Source organism: Heliangelus exortis, chromosome 11 (genome assembly GCF_036169615.1).
Source record: "Heliangelus exortis chromosome 11, bHelExo1.hap1, whole genome shotgun sequence".
NCBI classification, from domain to species: domain Eukaryota; kingdom Metazoa; phylum Chordata; class Aves; order Apodiformes; family Trochilidae; genus Heliangelus; species Heliangelus exortis.
In genome coordinates this window covers 14,186,841-14,207,392 of record NC_092432.1, presented here as the reverse complement: position 1 = coordinate 14,207,392, position 20,552 = coordinate 14,186,841, and the positions used below count along the sequence as shown (strand labels likewise).

At 56.6% G+C, this 20,552-nt stretch overlaps 2 protein-coding genes across 7 annotated transcripts; both read left to right on the top strand.

Annotated features, from left to right (window-relative positions):
- Positions 1–1,376: 1,376 nt before the first annotated feature.
- Positions 1,377–3,285, top strand: LOC139801060 (uncharacterized). Of its 2 annotated transcripts, XM_071754790.1 has the most exons (6): positions 1,450–1,810; positions 2,140–2,214; positions 2,316–2,369; positions 2,589–2,790; positions 2,871–3,103; positions 3,176–3,285. In XM_071754790.1, the coding sequence occupies exons 1-6, from the start codon at positions 1,694–1,696 to the stop codon at positions 3,194–3,196; spliced, it is 702 nt and encodes a 233-aa protein (XP_071610891.1). In that variant the 5' UTR covers positions 1,450–1,693; the 3' UTR covers positions 3,197–3,285. The 2 variants fall into 2 exon arrangements, with proteins under 2 accessions (XP_071610890.1, XP_071610891.1); XM_071754789.1 differs by having other exon boundaries at positions 1,377–1,810; positions 2,871–3,279.
- A 5,919-nt stretch (positions 3,286–9,204) lies between these two features.
- On the top strand, positions 9,205–20,077 carry AP3B2 (adaptor related protein complex 3 subunit beta 2). Of its 5 annotated transcripts, none has more exons than XM_071754784.1 (27): positions 9,208–9,375; positions 11,722–11,797; positions 11,894–11,968; positions 12,089–12,184; positions 12,274–12,434; positions 12,534–12,600; positions 12,864–13,046; positions 13,153–13,329; positions 13,566–13,663; positions 13,852–13,906; positions 14,056–14,127; positions 14,296–14,358; positions 14,551–14,683; positions 14,767–14,876; positions 14,954–15,130; positions 15,215–15,401; positions 15,503–15,621; positions 15,849–15,960; positions 16,401–16,608; positions 16,681–16,846; positions 16,929–16,983; positions 17,274–17,380; positions 17,488–17,719; positions 17,825–17,909; positions 18,481–18,578; positions 19,258–19,396; positions 19,628–20,077. In XM_071754784.1, the coding sequence occupies exons 1-27, from the start codon at positions 9,263–9,265 to the stop codon at positions 19,776–19,778; spliced, it is 3,315 nt and encodes a 1,104-aa protein (XP_071610885.1). In that variant the 5' UTR covers positions 9,208–9,262; the 3' UTR covers positions 19,779–20,077. The 5 variants fall into 5 exon arrangements, with proteins under 5 accessions (XP_071610886.1, XP_071610885.1, XP_071610884.1 ...); XM_071754783.1 differs by having other exon boundaries at positions 15,503–15,666; positions 19,628–19,914; XM_071754785.1 differs by lacking the exons at positions 19,258–19,396; positions 19,628–20,077 and having other exon boundaries at positions 9,205–9,375; positions 15,503–15,666; positions 17,811–17,909; positions 18,481–18,577.
- Positions 20,078–20,552: the final 475 nt, after the last annotated feature.

Genomic DNA, 20,552 nt, shown 5'->3' with positions numbered 1-20,552 from the left:
TGACTCTGGGTGGTGACAGACGCTGGGGCAGATGCCACAGGATTACCCAGCCTAAAACCTGGGGATCTGCCCCCCTAGGCCCCTCCTGTAGCAGGCCCAGAGCATTTAATTACTAATTACTAATTACCCAAAGATGCTGGTGATGGGCCTGAGACCCACGAGCAGGAGCAGTCCCAAAGCTCCAGCCACACTAATCCCACTGGCTGTGGGGAGCTGCAGATGCCTCTTGGCCAAGGGACAACTTGGGTGGGAACATGGGGTGACCTAGTATGTCCTGGCAGTGACAGCATGGAGTGGAGGGGACAGTGGGGACCATGTTGAAATGATGGACACCAAGATGGGACAAGGATCAGGAGGGGACAGTGGGGACAAAGAGATGATGAGAATCAGGAGACATTGGGAACCAAGGGGAGATGGTGGGGAGCAGGAGGAAGTGATGGGAACTAGGAAGGAATGGTGGAGATCAGGAGGGCACAATGTAAACCCGGATGTTTTCGTGGTGACCAGGAGAAAATGATGTATGCTGGAGAGCAGGTGGTGACAGCAGGGACCAGGAGAAGATAATTAAGACCGGGAGAGGGTAACAGAGACCACCATGGGGACCATGAGGACCAGGAGGAAGCACTGGGATACCGCATGGGTGGATGAGGATCATGAGGGGATAGTGAGGACTAGGATGGGATGATGGGGAGCAGAAAAGAACACTGATGACAAAGAAGGTCCAAGGCTACTTTAAGGGATCATAATCCCAAAGACCACAAGATGATGGAGCCCAGGAGCAGCTGGTAAGGACCAGGAGGAGTGGTGGAGACAGGCAGAGGACACTACAGACCAGAAAGGGTGGTGAGAACCTGGAGGTATATCAGGATGTGCCAAGATGGACCAGGAGAAGATGGTGGGGATCAGGAGGGGCCAAGAGCAACCAGAAGAAGACACAGAGGGCTGGGGAGATATGAGATGGCTGCAGGACTGTAAGTGGTTGGGAAGGGTTAAAGTGGCTGCCCCGCACTGAGCCGTGTCCAGGCCAGGCTCGAGTTGCAGGCCTAATTAGCTCCTGTTTATTGGTGGCTCTGTGACAAATGATGCTGTGGAGGTCACCTGATGACAGAAGGTGACAGCTCCCATGTCACCCCTCCTAAGCTCTGCCAAAGACTTCACTGACCCCCTGGTGCAAGGATTAAAGTTTCATGTGGCTCTGAAGCTGACCCCAGGCATGTGCCACCCTGGGGCCACAAGGCTTGGAACAGGCTGGTGGCTGTCCTTTGGGCCACCTTCAGGACAGGAGGTGTTCTGGCACCAAGAGGTGTTTTGGCATCCGCTCAGTGGTGATGCATGGTGGCCTCTGGGCCATTTTGTGACACGTCTGGTATTACCCAAGGGGTTAGTTGATGAGATGTAACCCCGGGTTGGGTTTGTCTCCCTGGGTTGGGCTCTGTGCCACCACTGGACCGGTCGGTGTGGTCTGGCCACATTCCCGGGCATTGGTGGAGCCGTGAATGGGTGCCAAGAGCCACCACACTGCTTGAGGCAGGTTGAAAACCTGCCCCTCAGCCATCTTCAGAGCAACAGCTGCCTGGGGAACACGGAGCACAGGGACCTTGACCGTGTCCCCAAAGCAAAGAAGCTGGGGACAGCACACACAAGAGGGTTGCAAGGTTGCCTGAGGTGGTGGCCTGCATTTTGGCTGGGCAGCATGGCACCACAATGGTCTGGGGACAGGGTGGTCCCTGAGGTGGGGCTGGGCAAGACCCCATGTCCCCTGTTCTCTGGACATCAAACTTTCTCCTGGCAGATGACTCTTCTCGCCCAGGTAAAGGGGGATCCGGTGGGGAGGGATCCCCAGCTGGGTGGCACCTGGTACCCACACACCCCCCAGCTGGGATCTGCCTCGTGCTGGGGGAGGGGTGGGGCACCCTGGGAGGTGGCTGGGGAATAGGGTGGCAGGGGTGGTGGTGGCAGGCAGGGGGATGTCAGCAGGGGGTGGGTGCAGGCAAGGGGGGTGCTGGCAGGGGGGGGTGTTCAGACAGGAGGTGTGCTATCAATAGCGGGCACAGGCAGGAGGGTGCTGTCAGGGGTGCACTGCATTGTAGGAGAGGTGCTATTTGGGGCATCCCCAGCTCTTCCCCCCTCTCCTCACAGGTGAGCACCCTGGTGCAGACCCTGGGCGCCCCAGACGGCCTCTTCCTCCAGCCCTTCCGCTGGCTGCGCTCCTGGGTGCGGCAGGTTTGGTGGTGGTGGGGCCCCTGGGGACCCTGGTAGGGGGTGACAGCCCCAGGCAGGAGCTGCACTGTGACACCAGGGCTCTGGCTCCATAGTGTCACTGGGGTGACGCCGAGTATTTGTCCCTCCAGGTGAGCACCTCCAGGCAGGTAAGTGCTGGTGTCCTCTCTGCACCACCCGTGTCACCCTGGCCCTGCCCATTCCAATGATCAGCACCTAGAGGCGGTGGCCCCTTCACAGAGTGGTCCCCATCCATGGTGGCCCAACCTTTGCCTAAGTCACTGGGTACAGGGGACACACCAGTGGATTGGTGGTGCTGTCGGTATTCCTGGGGTACTGGTGGCCCTGAAACACATCCGGGTTCCCAGGCAGCAGCTGGGGTGGCAAGCACAGCAGCGTTCTTCCTCTGCGAGGGGCTGCTGGGCCAGCATTTTGACGTGGTCCCCAATGGGGTGGCTGAGCCCCAGCCTGGAGATCTCTTCCTCTTCCCTCTGGCCTCGGGGGGCCCCAGCTGGTGGTGTGCCCACACTGGTGTCTACTGTGGTGATGGGGAGATCATCCACCTGGAAGGTGAGTCACAGCAGGTGGTCAAAGCATGGGGACATCCCCATGGAAGGGACACACAGTAGAGTGTTCCCTCCATCCTGCAGGCAGCTCGGGGATGTCTCCATCTGGGATTGTGGCCAAGCACAGCAAGAGTCACCTGCTCCGGACACGGGGTCCAGCCAAGGTACTGCGGAGGAAGGGAGGGATGGATGCAGCTGCCCTGCGGCGACGGATCCGGGTAGCCATGGACCAGGAGCTGGAGTACGATGCTGTCACCTGCAACTGTGTTCACTTTGCCCTTGCTCTGCTAGGGCTGGGGCACCTCGCTGGTGCTGTGGTAGGTGCTAACACCCTTGGGACCCTGAAAGCCAGCCCACCAAGCATCACCACAGACTATCTTCTCTCCCAGGTATCCCCAGCACTGCAGTGATGGAGGTGGCCGTGTGCCTGAAGAGCATGCAGGGCTGGAGTATCCTTCTCCAAGGGAACAGCCTTGTGCGGTGGCTTTGCATCCCTCTTAATAAATAAGTTAATAAAGTTAATAAATGGTTGCAGGGAGATCCTGCATCAACCCTGTTTAAGTTCTGGGTTGTTTTGGGTTTTTTTTAATTTTCTTTTCCCAGTTTACAGGAAACAACACCCTTCCTTGGCCTATCTCCAAAGGAGTGGCTGCTTTTTCCTCCTGTGGCCTCCTGAGATAAAATGACCTCTCTTTTCTTGGTGGCATTATATTTTGAGCATCAAAAAAATATATTCCCTGAAAACTGGCTAAAGGGCCAGACCACATCTGGTTGGAGCCTTGCCACTGGTGGTGTACCCCAGGGGTCAATACTGGGTCCAGCCTGGGGGTGTGTGGGAGGTCACTGCATAAAATGGACTTTTGCAGATGTCCTGCAGCTCTTCTAACTCAAAAGAGCATTTTTCAGAAGAAAGTCTCTTGAAGGTGCATGGGAGAAACTACAAGAAACAGAGAATTTCCAGGAACTCCTGCCCTCAGGTCCCAAATTTAACATTTGAGAACCATCCAGAAGCTTCTCAAGTTAAGTCTCCTTTTGCTTTCGTTTTCAACCTTTCTCCACCTCCGACACACACAAAGGATAAAAGGGGTTTGGCCACAGCACACAGAACACTCTTACCCACCTCTCTCAGCTGCATTTCCCACAGCCCATCCTGAAGGTGCCAGCAGCCCATCACCATCACTGTCGCAGAGGACAAAATGCAAAGTGGAAGTGGAAGCATGGTAAGGATGTCCCCATGTCCCCATCCCAGGGCAGGCAGCTGCCGGTGCTGCCATCACACTGCAACGCAGAGGGGGGGTGGTGAACAGGGTTGTTACTGGGATGTTTCTCAGCTGGAAGATGTGGGGCAGGATGGGTGAATTCTGCCCCAGACAAGCCCTTGCATATGGCAGGGGCCATCCCAGGCAAGGAGGGTGGCAAGGTGGGACCCTTCCTTCTGCAAGTGGGCAGAACAACAGCAGCATGGTGCTAATGTCTTGTTTCTGTTCCTCTCTCCTGGCAGAAGTCAAGCGATGGGAAAAATAAGAACCAAGCAAGCACTTTGCAGGTGTTAATGAAAAATGTCAGCGGGAGCATGGTAAGGATGGTCCTATCCCCCCCCATCCCCCTCCCCAGGGCAGGCAGCTGCCTGTGCTGCCATCACACTGCCACACAGCGTCAGGGTGGGTGATGGGGTTGGTACCAGGACATCTGCAGCTGGAACATGTGAGGCAGGATGGGTGACTTCTGCTACAGCCAAGCCCTTGCACCTGGCAGGGGGAAGTGGCAGGGTGGGACCCTTCCTTCTGCACGCAGACAGAACAATAGCAGCATGGTGCTGATACCCTGTTTCTCTTCCTGTCTCCTTGCAGGCTTCAAGCAGCAGTGTAAGTAGAAGATTAGCAAGACCTGGGCTGGCTATGTGGCAGTCTCGGGGGTTGCTGGGGGGGATGGGGCTGGCTCTGCCACCTCTTAACCTCCTCTCCCTGGTGTGGTGTAGGAGAGGCCGCGTCAGGCACTCCATTTTCTGCTCCACAAGAGCATCCCTGAGCTTGGGGTGGTCTTTGAGGAGGTGGCAGATGGTATGATTCAGACCGGGGACGTAGTGCTCTTCCCCTCGGAAAGTGAGTTCAGCATTTTCGAACACGCAGCTGTCTACTGCTGGGACGGGGAGCTGATACACTTCCAGAGTAAGTACCTGACCTCCTGTCTGGGACGTGTCAGTGACCAAAAGCTAGTGGTAGTAGGTGTGGTGGAAGGGACAGAGCAATAGGCAGCTCTTGGTTTTCCAGATGTGGACTATAAGACTGATGAAGGTCAGATCACCAAGGAAGGCTTCAAGGCCCTGAAAAAGAAGAGGGGGGGTTGCCAGATTTACCGGAAAAAAGGCGGGATCAACCTTGAAGAATTCAAAACAAAAGTCAGGAAGGCAATGAACAGCGAAGCCAAATATGACTTGGGCGAAAACAACTGCATCCACTTTGCCCTCCACCTCCTGGGCTTGTTGAAATTCTACTCAGAACTGGTGAGCACAGAGCTGGGTGTCAGAGCCACAGTGGGCAGTTCCTGCACTCACACCCAGCCCTGTGTTTGTGTCCTGATCTGATCCTCCCTGGAGCTGGCTGTGGGTGTTGCGGACAGCAGTAGGGACAGTGAAGCACACTCCACATGCACAGCTCTCTCTTGCAGGTAGAACCCAAAAACGATTCTTCCCCACGTTGGTCCGTGAGTATCCCCAGTTTCAGCTCTGCCTGGCAGAGCTGGGGGCTTGCTGGGAGGGCCTTGTGGTCCCCAGGGAGGGCTGGGGTGTGCAGGAAGGGTGGGGTCCCTGTGGGGAATGCAAGGTCTCCAAGTGGGCTGGTGTCTGTAGGTGGCTGGGGTTCCCAGGGAAGACTGTGGTGTCCTGAGGAGGGCTGGGTCCCCAAGATGACAGTGGGACCCCAAGGAGGGTTTGGGGTCCACAGAAGGACAAAGTGACCCGCAGGGCTCAGCTTTCCAAAGTGGGCTGTGGTCCCCTACAGGCTGTTCAGGTCCCCAGAAGAACTGGGATCCATCTGCCAGCGCTGGTGAGGCACCCAGCCATATGGCAGGGGATCAGGGGACTTCTATGTTTGGAGGGAGGGACCTGGGTGGGGTGGGTCCTTTCTACTTGCTGGACCTTACTTGGGGATTTATTGATTTTTTTTTCTACCTGAAGCTTTCCTGTTTGCCCTAATCACTGAAGCATCTGCCAAGAGCATCAACAACCAGGGGATAGCAATTACTATCATGGGCAAAAACAGCTCCACTGGAGGAAATTAATTTCATTAATTGCCAATCAATTCAGACTTGGAGAATGAGAAATAAAATAAAATCTTAAAACAACTCCTGCCCATCTCTTCCTTCTTCCCAGGCTCAAATTCACTCCCAAGTTCTCAACCTCTTCCCCCTGAGTGGTGCAGAGGCACATGGAATGGGGGGGTGGGGGGGCTGGAGGAGTGTTCAGTACATCACACATTGTCTCTGCTGCTCTTTACTCCTCACTCTCTTCCCCTGACCCAGCATCAGGTCCCACCCATGGGACAGTCCTTCACCAACTTCTCCAACATGGTCTCTTCACCACAGGAGTCTCAGAGCCTGCCAGGAGCCAGCTGGGATAGGCTTTTTGAGAGCATCTCTCAAGGTGTTGGGGCTCCCCACGGCTCCCATCTGCCATGGTAGTGGGGTGGGGGACTGTACGATCTGAGCTATTATTTTATATTTTGATTGCGAGGAAAAATCAGCCACTACTCATAGACATCACACGAATTTACAAAAATAACAGGCTTTATGCTTTAAGTAAATTACAAAGATTTATTTCAGGGAAAGGAGCCAACAACACCACCTTTAAAAGAAAAAACAAGCTTACAAGCTTGTGATTTTTACACAAATTAATTACTCTGGGGAGAGAGTTGTTAAGAAAAGAAAATTTAAAACAAGTGAGCAACTAAGTTTTATCACCATTCTCCAGCCCTGGTATCTGGGTGGGGTGGTGGGGATGGTGTAGGACCCGCCGTTCCTGCTTGGCTGCTGTTCTCCGTATTTTTTTCTGCTCCCGCCGTCCCGTACCTGAAGCCGAGGTGGTGAACGGGGCAGGGGGTGTGGGGGTGGGGAAGAGAGAGAGCCAGCGTTTCCTCTTTGAGTTTTTATACAGCAAAAAAGGGTACAAACTGGCAGAGATTTGCCATCCCAAGAACTTCTCGTTTAATTAATGGAATCCTTCAGTCCTTGTTACCTTGCTAAATTTATCATCTTTGTCTCGACCGTGTACCAGGAGACCTTCTGATTAGCATTCTTATCTTTAGGCTCCTGCCAGGCATGATACAAAACAGAAGCTAGTTAAGTTTGGGGTAAAATTTGTTAATTGAGAATAGGTTTGAAAATATGAAACTGTCTCTTGAGTCAACATTTTTTCCTACTCTTTTAAAAATATATCAAAGTGTTTACATCAGGGACCACTACAGCCTGGGTGCTGGAGCTGCCTTCCCCCAGGGGACCAGTGTGGCACCAGTGGGTTTGGCACCCCTCTTGCACACCAATGAACCAGTGGGTTTGGCACCCCTCTTGCACACCAATGAACGGTTGCACTAAGACCTTGTGCCAAGCTTGCTCGATTTGTAGTGTTTTCACTTTCACATTCCACTTCCCAGAAACTCCTGTTTTCTGGAAATGGGGGCAGCCTCCTGCCTCCTTCAGAAGGACTGGAGCCTTTTTCTCACCACCTGTGGCCTCCCGAGATAAATAGATGCCTCTTGCATTCCTGTGTTTGATTTTGAGAATAAAAAACCTCCATATTCCCTGAGCTGCTGGGTGGGAAGCTGGCCAAATGACCAGACCAGGTCTGGATGAAGCCCTGTCACTGGTGTTGTACCCCAGGGGTGAATACTGGGACCAGTCTGGGGCTGAAGGAAGGCATCTTGGAAGTGCAGTGGGAGGCTGTCACAGATGAAATATTTTGTCATGGTAATGATTTAGCAGCAGTTCCAAAGATTTGAATAGTAGATGGTGCAATAGTACCCATTCTGAGGTTTGTTGGAACTTGACCTTGGATTTGCTTTTGCTTACAGCTGTTCTCTGCCTTGGACACACATCACGAGAATAAGTGTTTGGCTGATGCAGCTGGCAACCCATCCCATCTGCAGAGGGTGGGGTCTTTAAGGGTGGGCTGGAGTAATGGAGAGGGTTGTGGTTTCCCCAGGAAGGATGGTGTCACCAGTAGCACAGACGTTTCCCCTTTCCCCCCCCTCCCCGAGGGCTTGGGTCCCCAAAGAATGCCGGGGTTCCCGGGAGCCTGTGAGGTGCCCGGGAGGGCTGGGCTGTGGCTGCCAGCGCTGGCGGGCACCCAGCTCCCATGAGTGGAAAAAACAGAGCAGGGTAGGTCCTTGCCAATTGCTGGACCTTTATTGGATGCATTAATTAGGTGATTTGTTAAATTTTGCTACCTGAAATGGGCTGATGCTTCACTCTCTCGTGAGAGAGCTGCCATGCTGGCACAGCCACTGGGGCTTGGAAGCTGCAAAGGAAAGTAAGAATTAAAATATCTGGCAAGAGCAACAATGACCTATGTATAATAAGAGTAAGAATGATATAATCTATACTAGTAGCTATAATATTTATGGTATAATTTACTATATATATAATGATATCAATATTTATGTGGTATCTATAACATCTACACGACTAAATAATACACCTTAATGCAATTATATACATAATATATGATAAGTGTATTGTATATAATACAGCATAAATAGTATGCAGTATACCATATACTATTGAATGTATAATACATTGAGTTTCCGTACAGAATATATATGGTATTTATAGCATATACACTATATATTATAAAATACAGACTATAATTAATATAATCTGTAATATAATGTAACGGAATGTGATATGTGGTGTGTGATGCTATATAATATGTAGCTTATTGTTTAGAGTATGTAACAGAATAGAATGTATTTTGTATGAAATATTGCAGCTTAATAAGATTTGACAGAATTTTATTTGATGTATTATAATCAATTATAATATGTATTGTTAAATGTATTTGTTTTGTTAATTAATTATGTAACTAATTAATATGTAGAATTAGATAATCTCCGGCGATGCACGATGGCTGAGCTCTGTGATGCACCCTTTATAACCCCCTCCCAAGCACTACTGCTGCTGCTAACATCCCAAATGATGCCTCAGTTACCCCAAAACCAGGGGGGACTGCAGCAGGAGGGAGGTATGGGGCGCAGGGCTGCGGACCCCTTTCAGGGGTGCAAAGACACACACACACCCTTTGTGGAGAGCTCGGGCTGCCTGCGCGCTGTCCTCACCCCTTCCCCCGAGCTTTGCCCCCGCGGCTGAGCGCTGGGGACCCTGCTGGGGCGGTCCCGTGCCTCATGACGTCCCCACCGGTGACATCAGTGCCGTCATCCCGAAGCCCGCATCATCGGCAGCGCATCATCATCCTCCATCCCGCCGCCATGGCCGCCAGCCCGGCCTACGGGGAGGAGAAGGGGGGATCCTCCAGCCTGGGGGAACCCGAGTACGGCCACGACCCCGCCAGCGGTGGCATCTTCTCCTCCGACTACAAGAGGTGGGGACAAAACGGAGAACAGGGGACAAAAGAGAGGGGGAGGGGACAAGGGACAACGGCCGAGCCCGGCGGGTGGCTGCCACCGCAGGCCTTGCCCGTGTCCGTCTGGACCCGGACCCCGCCTCGGGGACGGGGGTGGGGACAAGGATGGGGACAGGGGACGCGGTCACGCTGTCGCCACTGCAGGTTGCAACGGCCGGGAGGGTTTTGGGAGAAAACTGCGAGGTTTTGGAGACGGAGGGGTAGGGACTCTCACTTCACCTCCCCACACCAGGGCTGGAGGAACCCCGGGCGCGGTGTCCACGGGCTCTGATGGCTCTCGCGGGCATCCCTGGATGATGGGATCCCCCCCGCCCTCCCCCACTAGGTCCCCAACAGGAAAGGGAGGGGCTGAGAAATGTCACCTCTGTGTAGGGTGGGATGCCATGGGGGGGGACACAGACACAGTGACACAGACGAAGGGGGGGGGTGGTCCCTGGAGGTGAGGGAACGTGGGGGTCTTGTTGTTCCCCCAGCCCTGGCAGTCGTGTCCCTCCGTCCCTCCCCACCCCGACCTGTTGGCAATGTCCCCTTTCTAATGCCACAGCAGTGTCCCTCTGTCTGGCAATGTCACCACCACTACCCCTGGCAGTCTCCCCCACTCTGGCAGTGTCCCCTCCCCGGACCTGTTGGCAATGTTCTCATCTCACTGTCCCTTCTCTGTGCCTCTGGCTCCATCCCCCCCTCTGGCAGTGTCCCCTCCATCCCTGCCCCTCTGGTAGTGTTCCGTCATCCCCTACAGCCTGACAGTGTCCCCAGATCTGGCCAAGTCCCACCCCTCGGGCAGTGCCCCCCAGGCTGGCAGTGTCCCCCCATCAGTCAGTGTCCCATCCCCCCCCACCCCATGACCCACTGGCACTCACTCCACCTCTATGTGTGCCCCCCTCCATGAGCCCCTAACAGTTTCCCCAGTTTGGCTGGGCCCCCCTGTCCTAATCCCCTGGAAGTGTCCCCTGATCCCTGACCTGCTGGCAGCATCCTCCAGTCTGGCCATGTCCCCTCAGTGACCTGCAATTAGTGTTCCCAGCTCTGGTACTGTCCCCTGATCCCTGCTCCTCTGGCAGTGTCACTTACTCTGGCAGAATCTGGCAATGTCCCTTGCCCCACTGGCACTGCCCCCCATCTGGTAGCATCCCTCAGCTCTGACCCATTGGCAGTGTCCCCTCATCCCTGACACCCTGTCGCTGTCCCTGTCACCTGCACGCTGCCCTTCCTGATCTAATCCCTGCCATCTTCCCAAGCCCTAGCTGCAGGACCGGTGTCACTCAGAACGGGACACCCCAGGGTGGCCTCATCCACTGGGAAGGGCATCAGCAGTACAGCTGCAACCCAACCCTAACCCCAGCATCAGGTTTCAGCCAGCAGTGCTGGGAGGAGGAGCAGGGCCACAGCCCTGCCACTGTCTTCAGGGCTACCACCCCTGGCCAAAGCCATGCTGTCCCTGCCTCCGGTGCAGAAGCTGCTACGGCAGCTACCGGGGGGGGTGGCTGGGCAGCCCAAACCACCATCGGGTGGTGACACAGCTGAGGAGGTGACAAGCCCGGTGCTGGCCACCGAGGCTGGACAACCCGCCTGCTACAGCGCCCTGCGAGCTGACGAGCTGCGGCCACTCGCCAACCCTGAGCCCGTGGTAGCCACTGGCACTGGGCCACTGCTGCGGTAAGACCCCCCCAGGGAGCCCATCAGGATCCTCCAGTCATGGTGGCTCTGGATGAGCATTGTCCCACGGATGCCACCCCCAGTTGCTATGGGTGGCTGCCACTTTGCATGTCCCCTCTGGTTCATTTGGGACAGATGTCCCTTAGAGTGGACAGTGGTGACAAACAGCCTTGTTAAATGTGGTGGTGGTGGCATTTTCCCAGCCCAGGGAGGGGACCAGGGAAGGGCTCTGTGTCGGGGTACAGAGACACATCCATGCCACCATGCCTAGAGGACAAGGGACACCCAGCCCAGCTGGACTGGTGGCCAGGATGAAGCCAGAGATGGGCACCTCTGATGTGGAGACATTCCAGGGTGACAACCACAACTGGGAGCAGACAGGGTCCTCACCCCAGTGCCCAGGATAGGGACAAAGCTGGGTGCCAGCATTGCACCCATTCCTCCAGCTCCTCTTTCACCTAACTGTAACCCAGCTCCTGTCTCCATAAATATTGCATAGCAGAGGGTCAGGTTGCCAGCCTGGCAGCAGGCTGAGAGCAAAGAAGAGGACTAAAAATGGGTAAAAATGGGTAAAACCGAGTAAAAATGGGTAAAACCAGCTAAAAATGGCAAATTGGATTTAAATTTTTTTCCCCTGGCCTGGCACAGGCATGATGACCTCAAGGAGATGCTTGACAGCAACAAGGATTCACTCAAGCTGGAGGCCATGAAGAGGATTGTGGCGGTGGGTGTTGCTGCCAGCAGTGGGGACAACCACAGATGTTGTGTTGTGCTACACTTACGACCCCACCATGCATCATGCTGCTTCTTTACCTCTTAGATGATTGCCAGGGGGAAGAACGCCTCCGACCTCTTCCCAGCGGTGGTGAAAAATGTTGCCTGCAAGAACATTGAGGTGAGAAAAGTCTTGGGTGGCTCTGCTAGCACCCATGATTGTCCCCAGGATCGGGTGCTTCCTGGAGGGTTTTGGGAACTGGGGAGCTTTGAGGTGGCCCCCACCACCTTCATCCCACAGGTGAAGAAGCTGGTATATGTCTACTTGGTGCGCTACGCAGAGGAGCAACAGGACTTGGCCCTGCTCTCCATCTCCACCTTCCAGCGAGGACTGAAGGTAAGCCAGTCTGGGAACCTGAAGAGAGTAAGTCTGGGGGACAGCGAGCGCCCCCCAGCCATGTTGCAGCCCCCTTCGTGTCCCTGCAGGACCCCAACCAGTTGATCCGAGCCAGCGCCCTGAGAGTTCTCTCCAGCATCCGTGTGCCCATCATTGTGCCCATCATGATGTTGGCCATCAAGGAGGCTGCCTCGGACATGTCCCCATATGTGCGCAAGACAGCTGCCCATGCCATCCCCAAGCTGTACAGGTAATGGGGGGCAGCTGCCAAATTTCAGGGAGCCAGTGCTGAGGTCTTGGGTGCAGGCAGGGACAGGCAGGGATGGTCTGCCCTGCTCTTCCTTCACAGCCTTGACTCAGACCAGAAGGACCAGCTCATCGAAGTGATTGAGAAGCTGCTGGCAGACAAGACCACGGTGAGTGTGGTAACATCTTCCCCTCTCTCAAATGTGAGGACATGACCACCCCTGCTGACCCATCATCCTCATGGGAATATGGATGTCCCCACCAAACCTGCGTCTTTGTGGGGATGCCACCGTGCCTATCCAGCTTCATTACAGGGCTGTAGCCATCCCTACTGAGCCTGCATCCTCATGGAGATGCCACCATGGCCACCAAGCTGGCATCCTCATGAAGATGCTACCACCCTGAGAAGTCACCCCGGGCTTTCCTTCCCCAGCTGGTAGCTGGCAGTGTGGTGATGGCATTTGAGGAGGTCTGCCCAGAGCGCATCGACCTCATCCACAAGAACTACCGCAAGCTCTGCAACCTGCTCATTGACGTGGAGGAGTGGGGGCAGGTGGTCATCATCAACATGCTGACCCGCTACGCACGCACCCAGTTCCTCAGCCCCAACCAGAACGTGAGTCCTGGAGCCTTGGAGTGCTCCAGAAACCTGGGGTGCCACCGGGGAGGTGGGGTGAAGGACGGTGCTGGTGCGGGGTATGAAATGTCCCACCTGCTGGCAGGAGTCCTTGCTGGAGGAGAGCGCTGAGAAGGCTTTCTATGGCTCTGAGGAGGAGGATGCCAAGGATGCCAAGGCAGAGGCAGCCTCCCTGGCCAAGCGCAAGCCCTACGTCATGGACCCCGACCACCGCCTGCTCCTGCGCAACACCAAGCCCCTGCTACAGAGCCGCAATGCTGCGGTGAGCCCCCTGCCCCAGCCCTGTCTATCCCAGGAGACCACCAGTGGTGTCCAGCAACCCGGGCTCATGATGACCCCACCAGCCACAGAGCCACCAGGGTGCTTGAGGGACACCCACAGATGGGCTTCCATAAGGATGGGCTTCCTCTGGGTGCTGCTGGGTGGGACTCTGGGGGACACAGCCATCTCCGGGGTATCCCCACACCCCCTGAGTGATGCTCGAATGCCTCCCTGCAGGTGGTGATGGCTGTGGCGCAACTTTACTTCCACCTGGCACCCAAGGCAGAGGTTGGCGTCATTGCCAAGGCACTGGTGCGGCTCCTGCGGAGTCACAGGTCTGTCACACCCGGGTTGAGGTGCTCCCCTACCCCAGCACCCTAGCTGCTGGGACCCATGGGGAACCCCAAGGGAGAGACCTCCTGACCTTTTGGCCCCCCAGATACGGGGTTGGCAGTGTCATGGTGGCACCAGCCTGGAAGTGGGCCCTGCCCCACTGACGGTGGTGCCCTCTTTGTCCCCATAGTGAGGTGCAGTATGTGGTGCTGCAGAACGTGGCCACCATGTCCATCAAACGGCGGGTGAGTCTCAGACACTGCGCGTGGGGCAGAACTGGCCCTCCAGAGTGGAATGAGGGTTATCCAGTGGGGTCACCAGGGCCAGCTGCCTGCAGGTGGCCTCAGTGAGGTGGAGACAGGGATGGCACTAATGCTGCTGGCTCTGCATGCAGGGGATGTTTGAGCCCTACCTGAAGAGCTTCTACATCCGCTCCACAGACCCTACACAGATCAAGATCCTCAAGGTGAGTTGCAAACACCCAGCAGAACCCATCGCTGGTGGCTTTGAGGCTTCATGGAGCACTGTGCTGTGGGGCAACTGTCCTCTATGCCCTGAAGCCAGGATGACAGCAAGAACCCTGTGCGCTGGCACCAGGCCTTCATGCTGCCCTTTTTCTTCCTCTTTCCCACAGCTGGAGGTCCTCACCAACCTGGCCAATGAGACCAACATCTCCACCATCCTGCGGGAGTTCCAGGTATGCTGTGCCACTCTGGCATGGCTCTGGGTGCCAAAACACCCATCGTGGAGGGGACAGAGAGCCCCACCAGCAGGAGTGGGCTGAGGCCATGCCAACACTATTGGTGGCTCCAGAGACCCCCGCCATATGGGGGGATGCCCAGCACTGGCATATGGGTGACTCATCACATGTCCCCCCTTGCCTGCACAGACCTACATCCGTAGCATGGACAAGGACTTTGTGGCAGCCACCATCCAGGCCATCGGGCGTTGCGCCACCAACATCGGGAAGGTGCGGGACACCTGCCTCAATGGCCTGGTCCAGCTCCTCTCCAACCGGGATGGTGAGTGTGCATGGTGGGGGGCAAAATGGGGGCTCCATCGCTCTCAGGGCAGGACCCTACTGAGGATGGGTCTCTGCCCGCAGAGCTGGTGGTGGCTGAATCTGTGGTGGTCATCAAAAAGCTGCTGCAGATGCAGCCAGCCCAACACAGTGAGATCATCAAGCATATGGCCAAGCTCATTGACAACATCCAGGTGGGTCGGGGCGTCGGGTGACCCTCTGGGAGCAGGGGGGGAAGCAGCAGTGCCATGTGCCTGGGGGCATTTTGCAGGTGCCGATGGCACGGGCCAGCATCTTGTGGCTCATTGGTGAATACTGTGAGCACGTGCCCAAGATTGCGCCCGATGTGCTACGCAAGATGGCCAAGTCCTTCACCAATGAAGAGGACATCGTCAAGTTGCAGGTCATCAACCTGGCAGCTAAGCTCTACCTGACCAACTCCAAGCAGGTACCAGGGATGTGGGCACATAGCATGCCTCAGTTTCCTCACTGGGGAGGAAGAGGCTGACCCTGAGCACCTCCCCTGGCGCAGAGCAAGCTGCTGACCCAGTACGTCCTCAACTTGGCCAAGTATGACCAGAATTACGACATCCGTGACCGAGCTCGATTCATCCGCCAGCTCATTGTGCCCACTGAGAAGAGCGGGGCCCTCAACAAGTATGCCAAGAAGCTCTTCCTGGCCCAAAAACCAGCTCCAATCTTGGAGTCCTCCTTCAAAGGTACCCACCCCCAGTCACAGGGCATGGGGATACAGCACGAGCTGTCACCAAAGTGCTGCACAGCTGTCCCCGATCTGCTACCACCTCTCACCCCACTGTAGATCGTGACCATTTCCAGCTGGGCTCCCTGTCCCACCTGCTCAATGCCAAGGCCGTGGGCTATCAGGAGCTGCCTGACTGGCCAGATGAAGCCCCTGACCCCTCCGTGAGGAACGTGGAGGTGTGTGGAGCACCCCGGGCTGCTCGGGTGCATGGCGAGGCCAAGGTGGGGGCACTGTTTTAAGGTCTCAGGAGAGCCCCCAGAAAGTGCCCAGGTGCTGCTCATATGCCCCATGTCCCCTCTCTGGTGTCCACACAACTGCTTGAGGACAGAAGGAGGACAGGGGCTGCTATTTGGATCCCCCACCCATGGGCAGTAGCCTCACTCCACCAACCCTGTGCTGGCAGGTTCCTGAGTGGACCAAGTGCACCAGCCGGGAGAAAAGGAAGGAGAAGGTGGAGAAGCCTTTCTACTCTGACTCTGAGGGAGAGTCAGGGCCCACAGAGTCAGCAGACAGTGGTAAGGACCTGGTGGCAAGACAGGACATGGGGCAGGAGCCACTGTGGCAGGGACATTAGGCAGGTGCCACCACGGTGGGGGCATCTGGCAGTGGGGTCATCTCATTGTGGTGGGGGAATGTGGGGGTGCAGTGGAAGGATGTGAAGATGGGGCTTGGGATGCAGAGGGGTGGCAGCAGGAGGATGCAGGGATGCAGCAGGAGGATGTGGGAATGGAGATGCAGTAGGAGGATCTGGATATGAAGTGAGATGCAGTGGGGGGTGCAAAGATGCAGCAATATGCAGGGAATGCAGTGGGGATGCAGCAGTGTGTGTAAGGACACAGTGGGACGATGGGGGAGTGCAGTGGGATGCAGCGGGAGTATGCAGGGTGCAGTGGGATGCAGTGGGAGGGTGGGGGGTGCAATGGGATGCAGCAGGGCTAAGCTGTGCCCCCCACAGAGCCTGAGTCCTCCAGTGAGGAGAGTGGCAGCAGCAGCAGCTCTGGCAGCTCCAGCTCTGGCAGTGAGGAGGAGGAAGAGGAAGAGGAGGAGGAAGGCAGCAGGGAGCAGTCAGAGGACAAAGAAGAGGAGGAGGAGGAGGAGGAAAAGAGGACCAAGAGGAAGGAGAAGGAAGGCTCCCAGAAGGCAGCTCTAGGGAGCATGGGCAGGTATCCCCGGGGAAAGAAAGCTTCCCCGGCTGAACCCCACTGTGCCCCCCCTGAACTGGACTCTCCCTGCAGCCCCAGTGAGGAGGAGGAGGGGGGAGGGAGGAAGGCCAAGAAGAAGGCTGTATCGCAGGGGAGGAAGAGCCATGCCGAAACATCATCAGAGGAGGCCAGTGCCTCTGAGAGCAGCTCCTCTGGCTCTGACTCGGGCTCCGAAGCAGAGGCCAAGCGGAGGAAGACGGTGAGGGCCGGGCCGGGCTGGGGGGCCAGTGGAGGGGGGACCAAGTCCCCCAGTCACACCCCTCATCTCTGTCCTCTTGCAGCCCCCCTGCAGCAGGGCTGGCCCCAAGGAAATCTCCCTACTCGACCTGGATGACTGTGAGTGACTGCCCAGGGCATATGGGACAGCTGTCGAGCTGGCACTAGGGAAACTGAGGCACAGGCACTTGTCCCAGTGGGTCCAGGGTCCCACATGTCTTTCAGAAGCTGCTGAGCTAGGACAAGGACCCATGGGGTAAACGGTCCTTGCCTCCAGAGGGACAAAATGGCTGTGCCAGCAAGGCAGTCCCTGTTGAGGCTGTCCCCATGGTTTTATGCTACTGGGTTTGTCCCAGGGGGGCTGTTGCTTACCAGAGCTCTGTTAACCCTTTCCTCCCTCATCCCCACAGTCACTCCCCCTCCTCCCCAGCCTGTCCCCTCCAGCAGCATTGTCTCCACCAGCCTGGTGACCGACCTGGAGGGCCTCACGCTCACTGACACCTCCTTGGCACCTGCCGTGAGTATTCCCAGCATCCTTCTGAGGGGACTCCTGGGATCCCTCCCACCCACGGGGGCCACAGGGAGCTGGTCGCCAGCCGACACCAGTCCCTGGGTCCCTGGCAGCTGCTGAGCCCGGCGTTCGGCGCGGTGAGGACCTACGAACTGCTGCACCGCATGGCGGGCGAGGGGCTCTCGGTCGAGTACTGCTTCAGCCGCCGGCCCTTCCCGGGGGACCCCCACATGGTGGCCGTCCAGATCCAGATCTCCAACAACACCGATGCCGAGGTGAAGAGCCTGCGGGTCAGCGAGCCTAAGCCGCTCTCTGGCATGCGGATCCAGGAGTTCCCTGAGATTGGTACGGCGCGGCGACGGGGGCGGGGACAGGGACGGGGACGGGGACAGGGACAGGGGTTGGTCGGTGGAGGGAATGTAGGACACGATGGTAGCCGTGTGGTTTCAGAGCGCCTGGCACCCGGGGACACAGCCAGCGTGGTGATGGGCATTGACTTCTGCGACTCCACCCAGGCGGCGAACTTCCAGCTGTGGTGAGTGCCTGGCATTGGGCAGGAAGGGACGGGTGTCCCACGGGATGGGGACAGGGTGGGGTGCTCCAGGGATGGGGGACAGAAGAGCAGGGTGACAGTGCACCAGGTGATGGGAGAAGTGGGATGGCCATCAATATCCCTCCAGAAGACATGGAGCATCAGGGCACGGGTGACAGCCAGACAATATATGGGGTACTTCAGAGGACAGCAAGACCAACATCCTTCTAGAGGATGGAGGACAGCATCAGAGGCTCTGGGGGACAGTTGGACAAGGTCCCTCTGTAGAGTAGGGGACAGCAGGATGGATACCAGGGTCCTTTCAGAAAAGGGGGGACACCAGGATATGGTGTCAGGATGAGCATGGTGTGGTTGCTGTCCTGGCACTGGGGTCCCTGCAGGGAAAAAGGAAGAAACAGCAGTCCTAGGCCCACCTTGAACAGATTCCCTCTATTCCTGAGGCCTTTTGTGCCTCAGTTTCTCTCCAACCACCCACTGCCCAGGGCAGGGATGGGAAGTGGGACCCAGAGGGACATTTTGGATATGTGCCTCCCTTACCTGCTTCTCTCCCCAGCACCCACACACGCCACTTCTACGTCTCCATTCAGCCGCCCGTGGGGGAGCTCATGGCTCCTGTCTTCATGAGTGAGAACGAGTTCAAGAAGGAGCAGGGTGAGTGGGGACAGGGACAGGGACAAGGTGGTGCACAGCCACCCACTACCCCAGAGACACTGCTCACCCCACCTTTTGTCCCCTCTGCTGCCCTTGCCGTGGTCCTAGAGCACCTCACGTGGCTGGGTGAGGGTAAGTGGCCACGTGGCAGGCCCCTAGACTAGCTCTGCTCCCCTTGTCGCCCCTCCTGCGGGCTGGGGTGACGACCCTGGTGCCAGAGCGGCCCTGCTGGGTCCCCATGGAGGGTTCCTGCCACCCCTGGTGCTCCCACACCATGCCCAGTGAGTGATGGGAACAGCCTGGCTCCATGTCCCCATGCTCCTGGAGCTGCAGCATCCCCCCCTGCCTGGGCCCCCCAGGTGGGGGTCTGTGCTGAGGTGGTGCGTGCTTGGTGGCCTGCAGTACCCAGCCCTGGCCCTGCTGGAGAACAGAGGAGCCTGTGCCTAGGGACATAATTGCTGTCCTCACACAGGGCTGTGGGGACAAACCCAGGAAGGGTTAGAGAGGGTTTTCCTAAATCCATCTCTGCCAGGCTGGAGAGGAACAAACAGGGCAGTCAGACTGGGATGTCACGGGGGCCTAGGGGCTTGGTTTGGGGATGGTAAAGTGGGGCCTGGTAGGGAAATGGCTCCTGGGTATGTGGCCAGAGACAGGCAGGTGCCTCTCCTGCCTGCTCCAGGGAAGCTGATGGGCATGAGTGAGATCACAGAGAAACTGATGCTGTCTGAGAAATGCTGCAGTGACCACACCATCGTCCAGCAAGTGACCTCAGCTGCCAACGTGGGCCGCGTGCCCTGCGGTGCCGACAATGAGTACAGGTAGCTGGGTCCCCACACGGTGACCAAGCAGGCACTGTCACCTCTCCCTTCCCACCCAAATCACGGAGGCGAAGCTCAGGGCTTCCTTTACAGCAAGGAGCCTGTGTTGGCCCACGTGCGATGGTGGCCATGGGTGGCAGATGCCTATTCCTCACTGGAACATTCTGGGGGATGGAAGGGTGACAGGAAGGTGACAGCTCATACTGAAGCCCTGTGTGTGCCACTGGGCAGGTTCGCAGCCAAGACGGTGACCAGCGGGAGCCTGGTGCTAATCACCCTGGAGCGGCGGCAGGGCGCCGCGGCACAGCTGACCGTCAACAGTGAGAAGATGGTTATCGGCACCATGCTGGTGAAGGACATTGTCCAGGCCCTGGCACAGTGACAGCCAGGCCACAGCCCTGCCCTCCCACCCCCCTCTGCCCCACACTGCTCCCTGAGATACTCGCTGCCCCAATTTCTGCTGGGTTATTCCCTGCCTCACTCCCCACAGGGGTGGCAGGCAGCACCCCCAGGTGCTTCACTGCTGGGAGGAAGGAGTGGGACGGGGCCGATGGGACACAGGACTATGTTCTGCTTGGAGGGGCTGCAGCAGTTCCTGACCCCAGTTCCTCACCACTGTCTCTCAGTGTAACCCTTATTTATTATGGTCAGGATCTCCCAATAAAGCTCATTTCAAACCCACTTCCTTCTCCTCCTCTGCTTTGTGTGCACAGTCTCAAATCTGCCAGCGTTCCCAGGACAGCAATAGGGAACATCAGGGGATCAGCCATCCCTTGGACAGCTGGGGACTCGAGTCCCCCAGCGGTGCAACTGATTGAATGGGGTGGCTTCTCACTCTTGGAGAAAACCTGGCACTGACACAGACATCGCAGGGTCGGGATAAACCCCTCTGGGACTCAGTGGAGAGCAGGAGGTGTTTGGTCACAATCAGGGATCTGAGGAGTTGTGGGAGGTTTCTAGCTATTTATTCAAAGTAGAATTGCTCACGATTTGACCACAGAAATACCCACTACATCAGGGCTGGCTCTGTTCTGCAGTGTCACTGGAAGGATTCCTGGAACTGGCTCTGGAAGGCTCTCATCTCCTAACTGGGAAGGCAAATAAAAAAGACATTTTCTAATAAATAAATTTTTTAATAAATAAAGAAGACATCTCC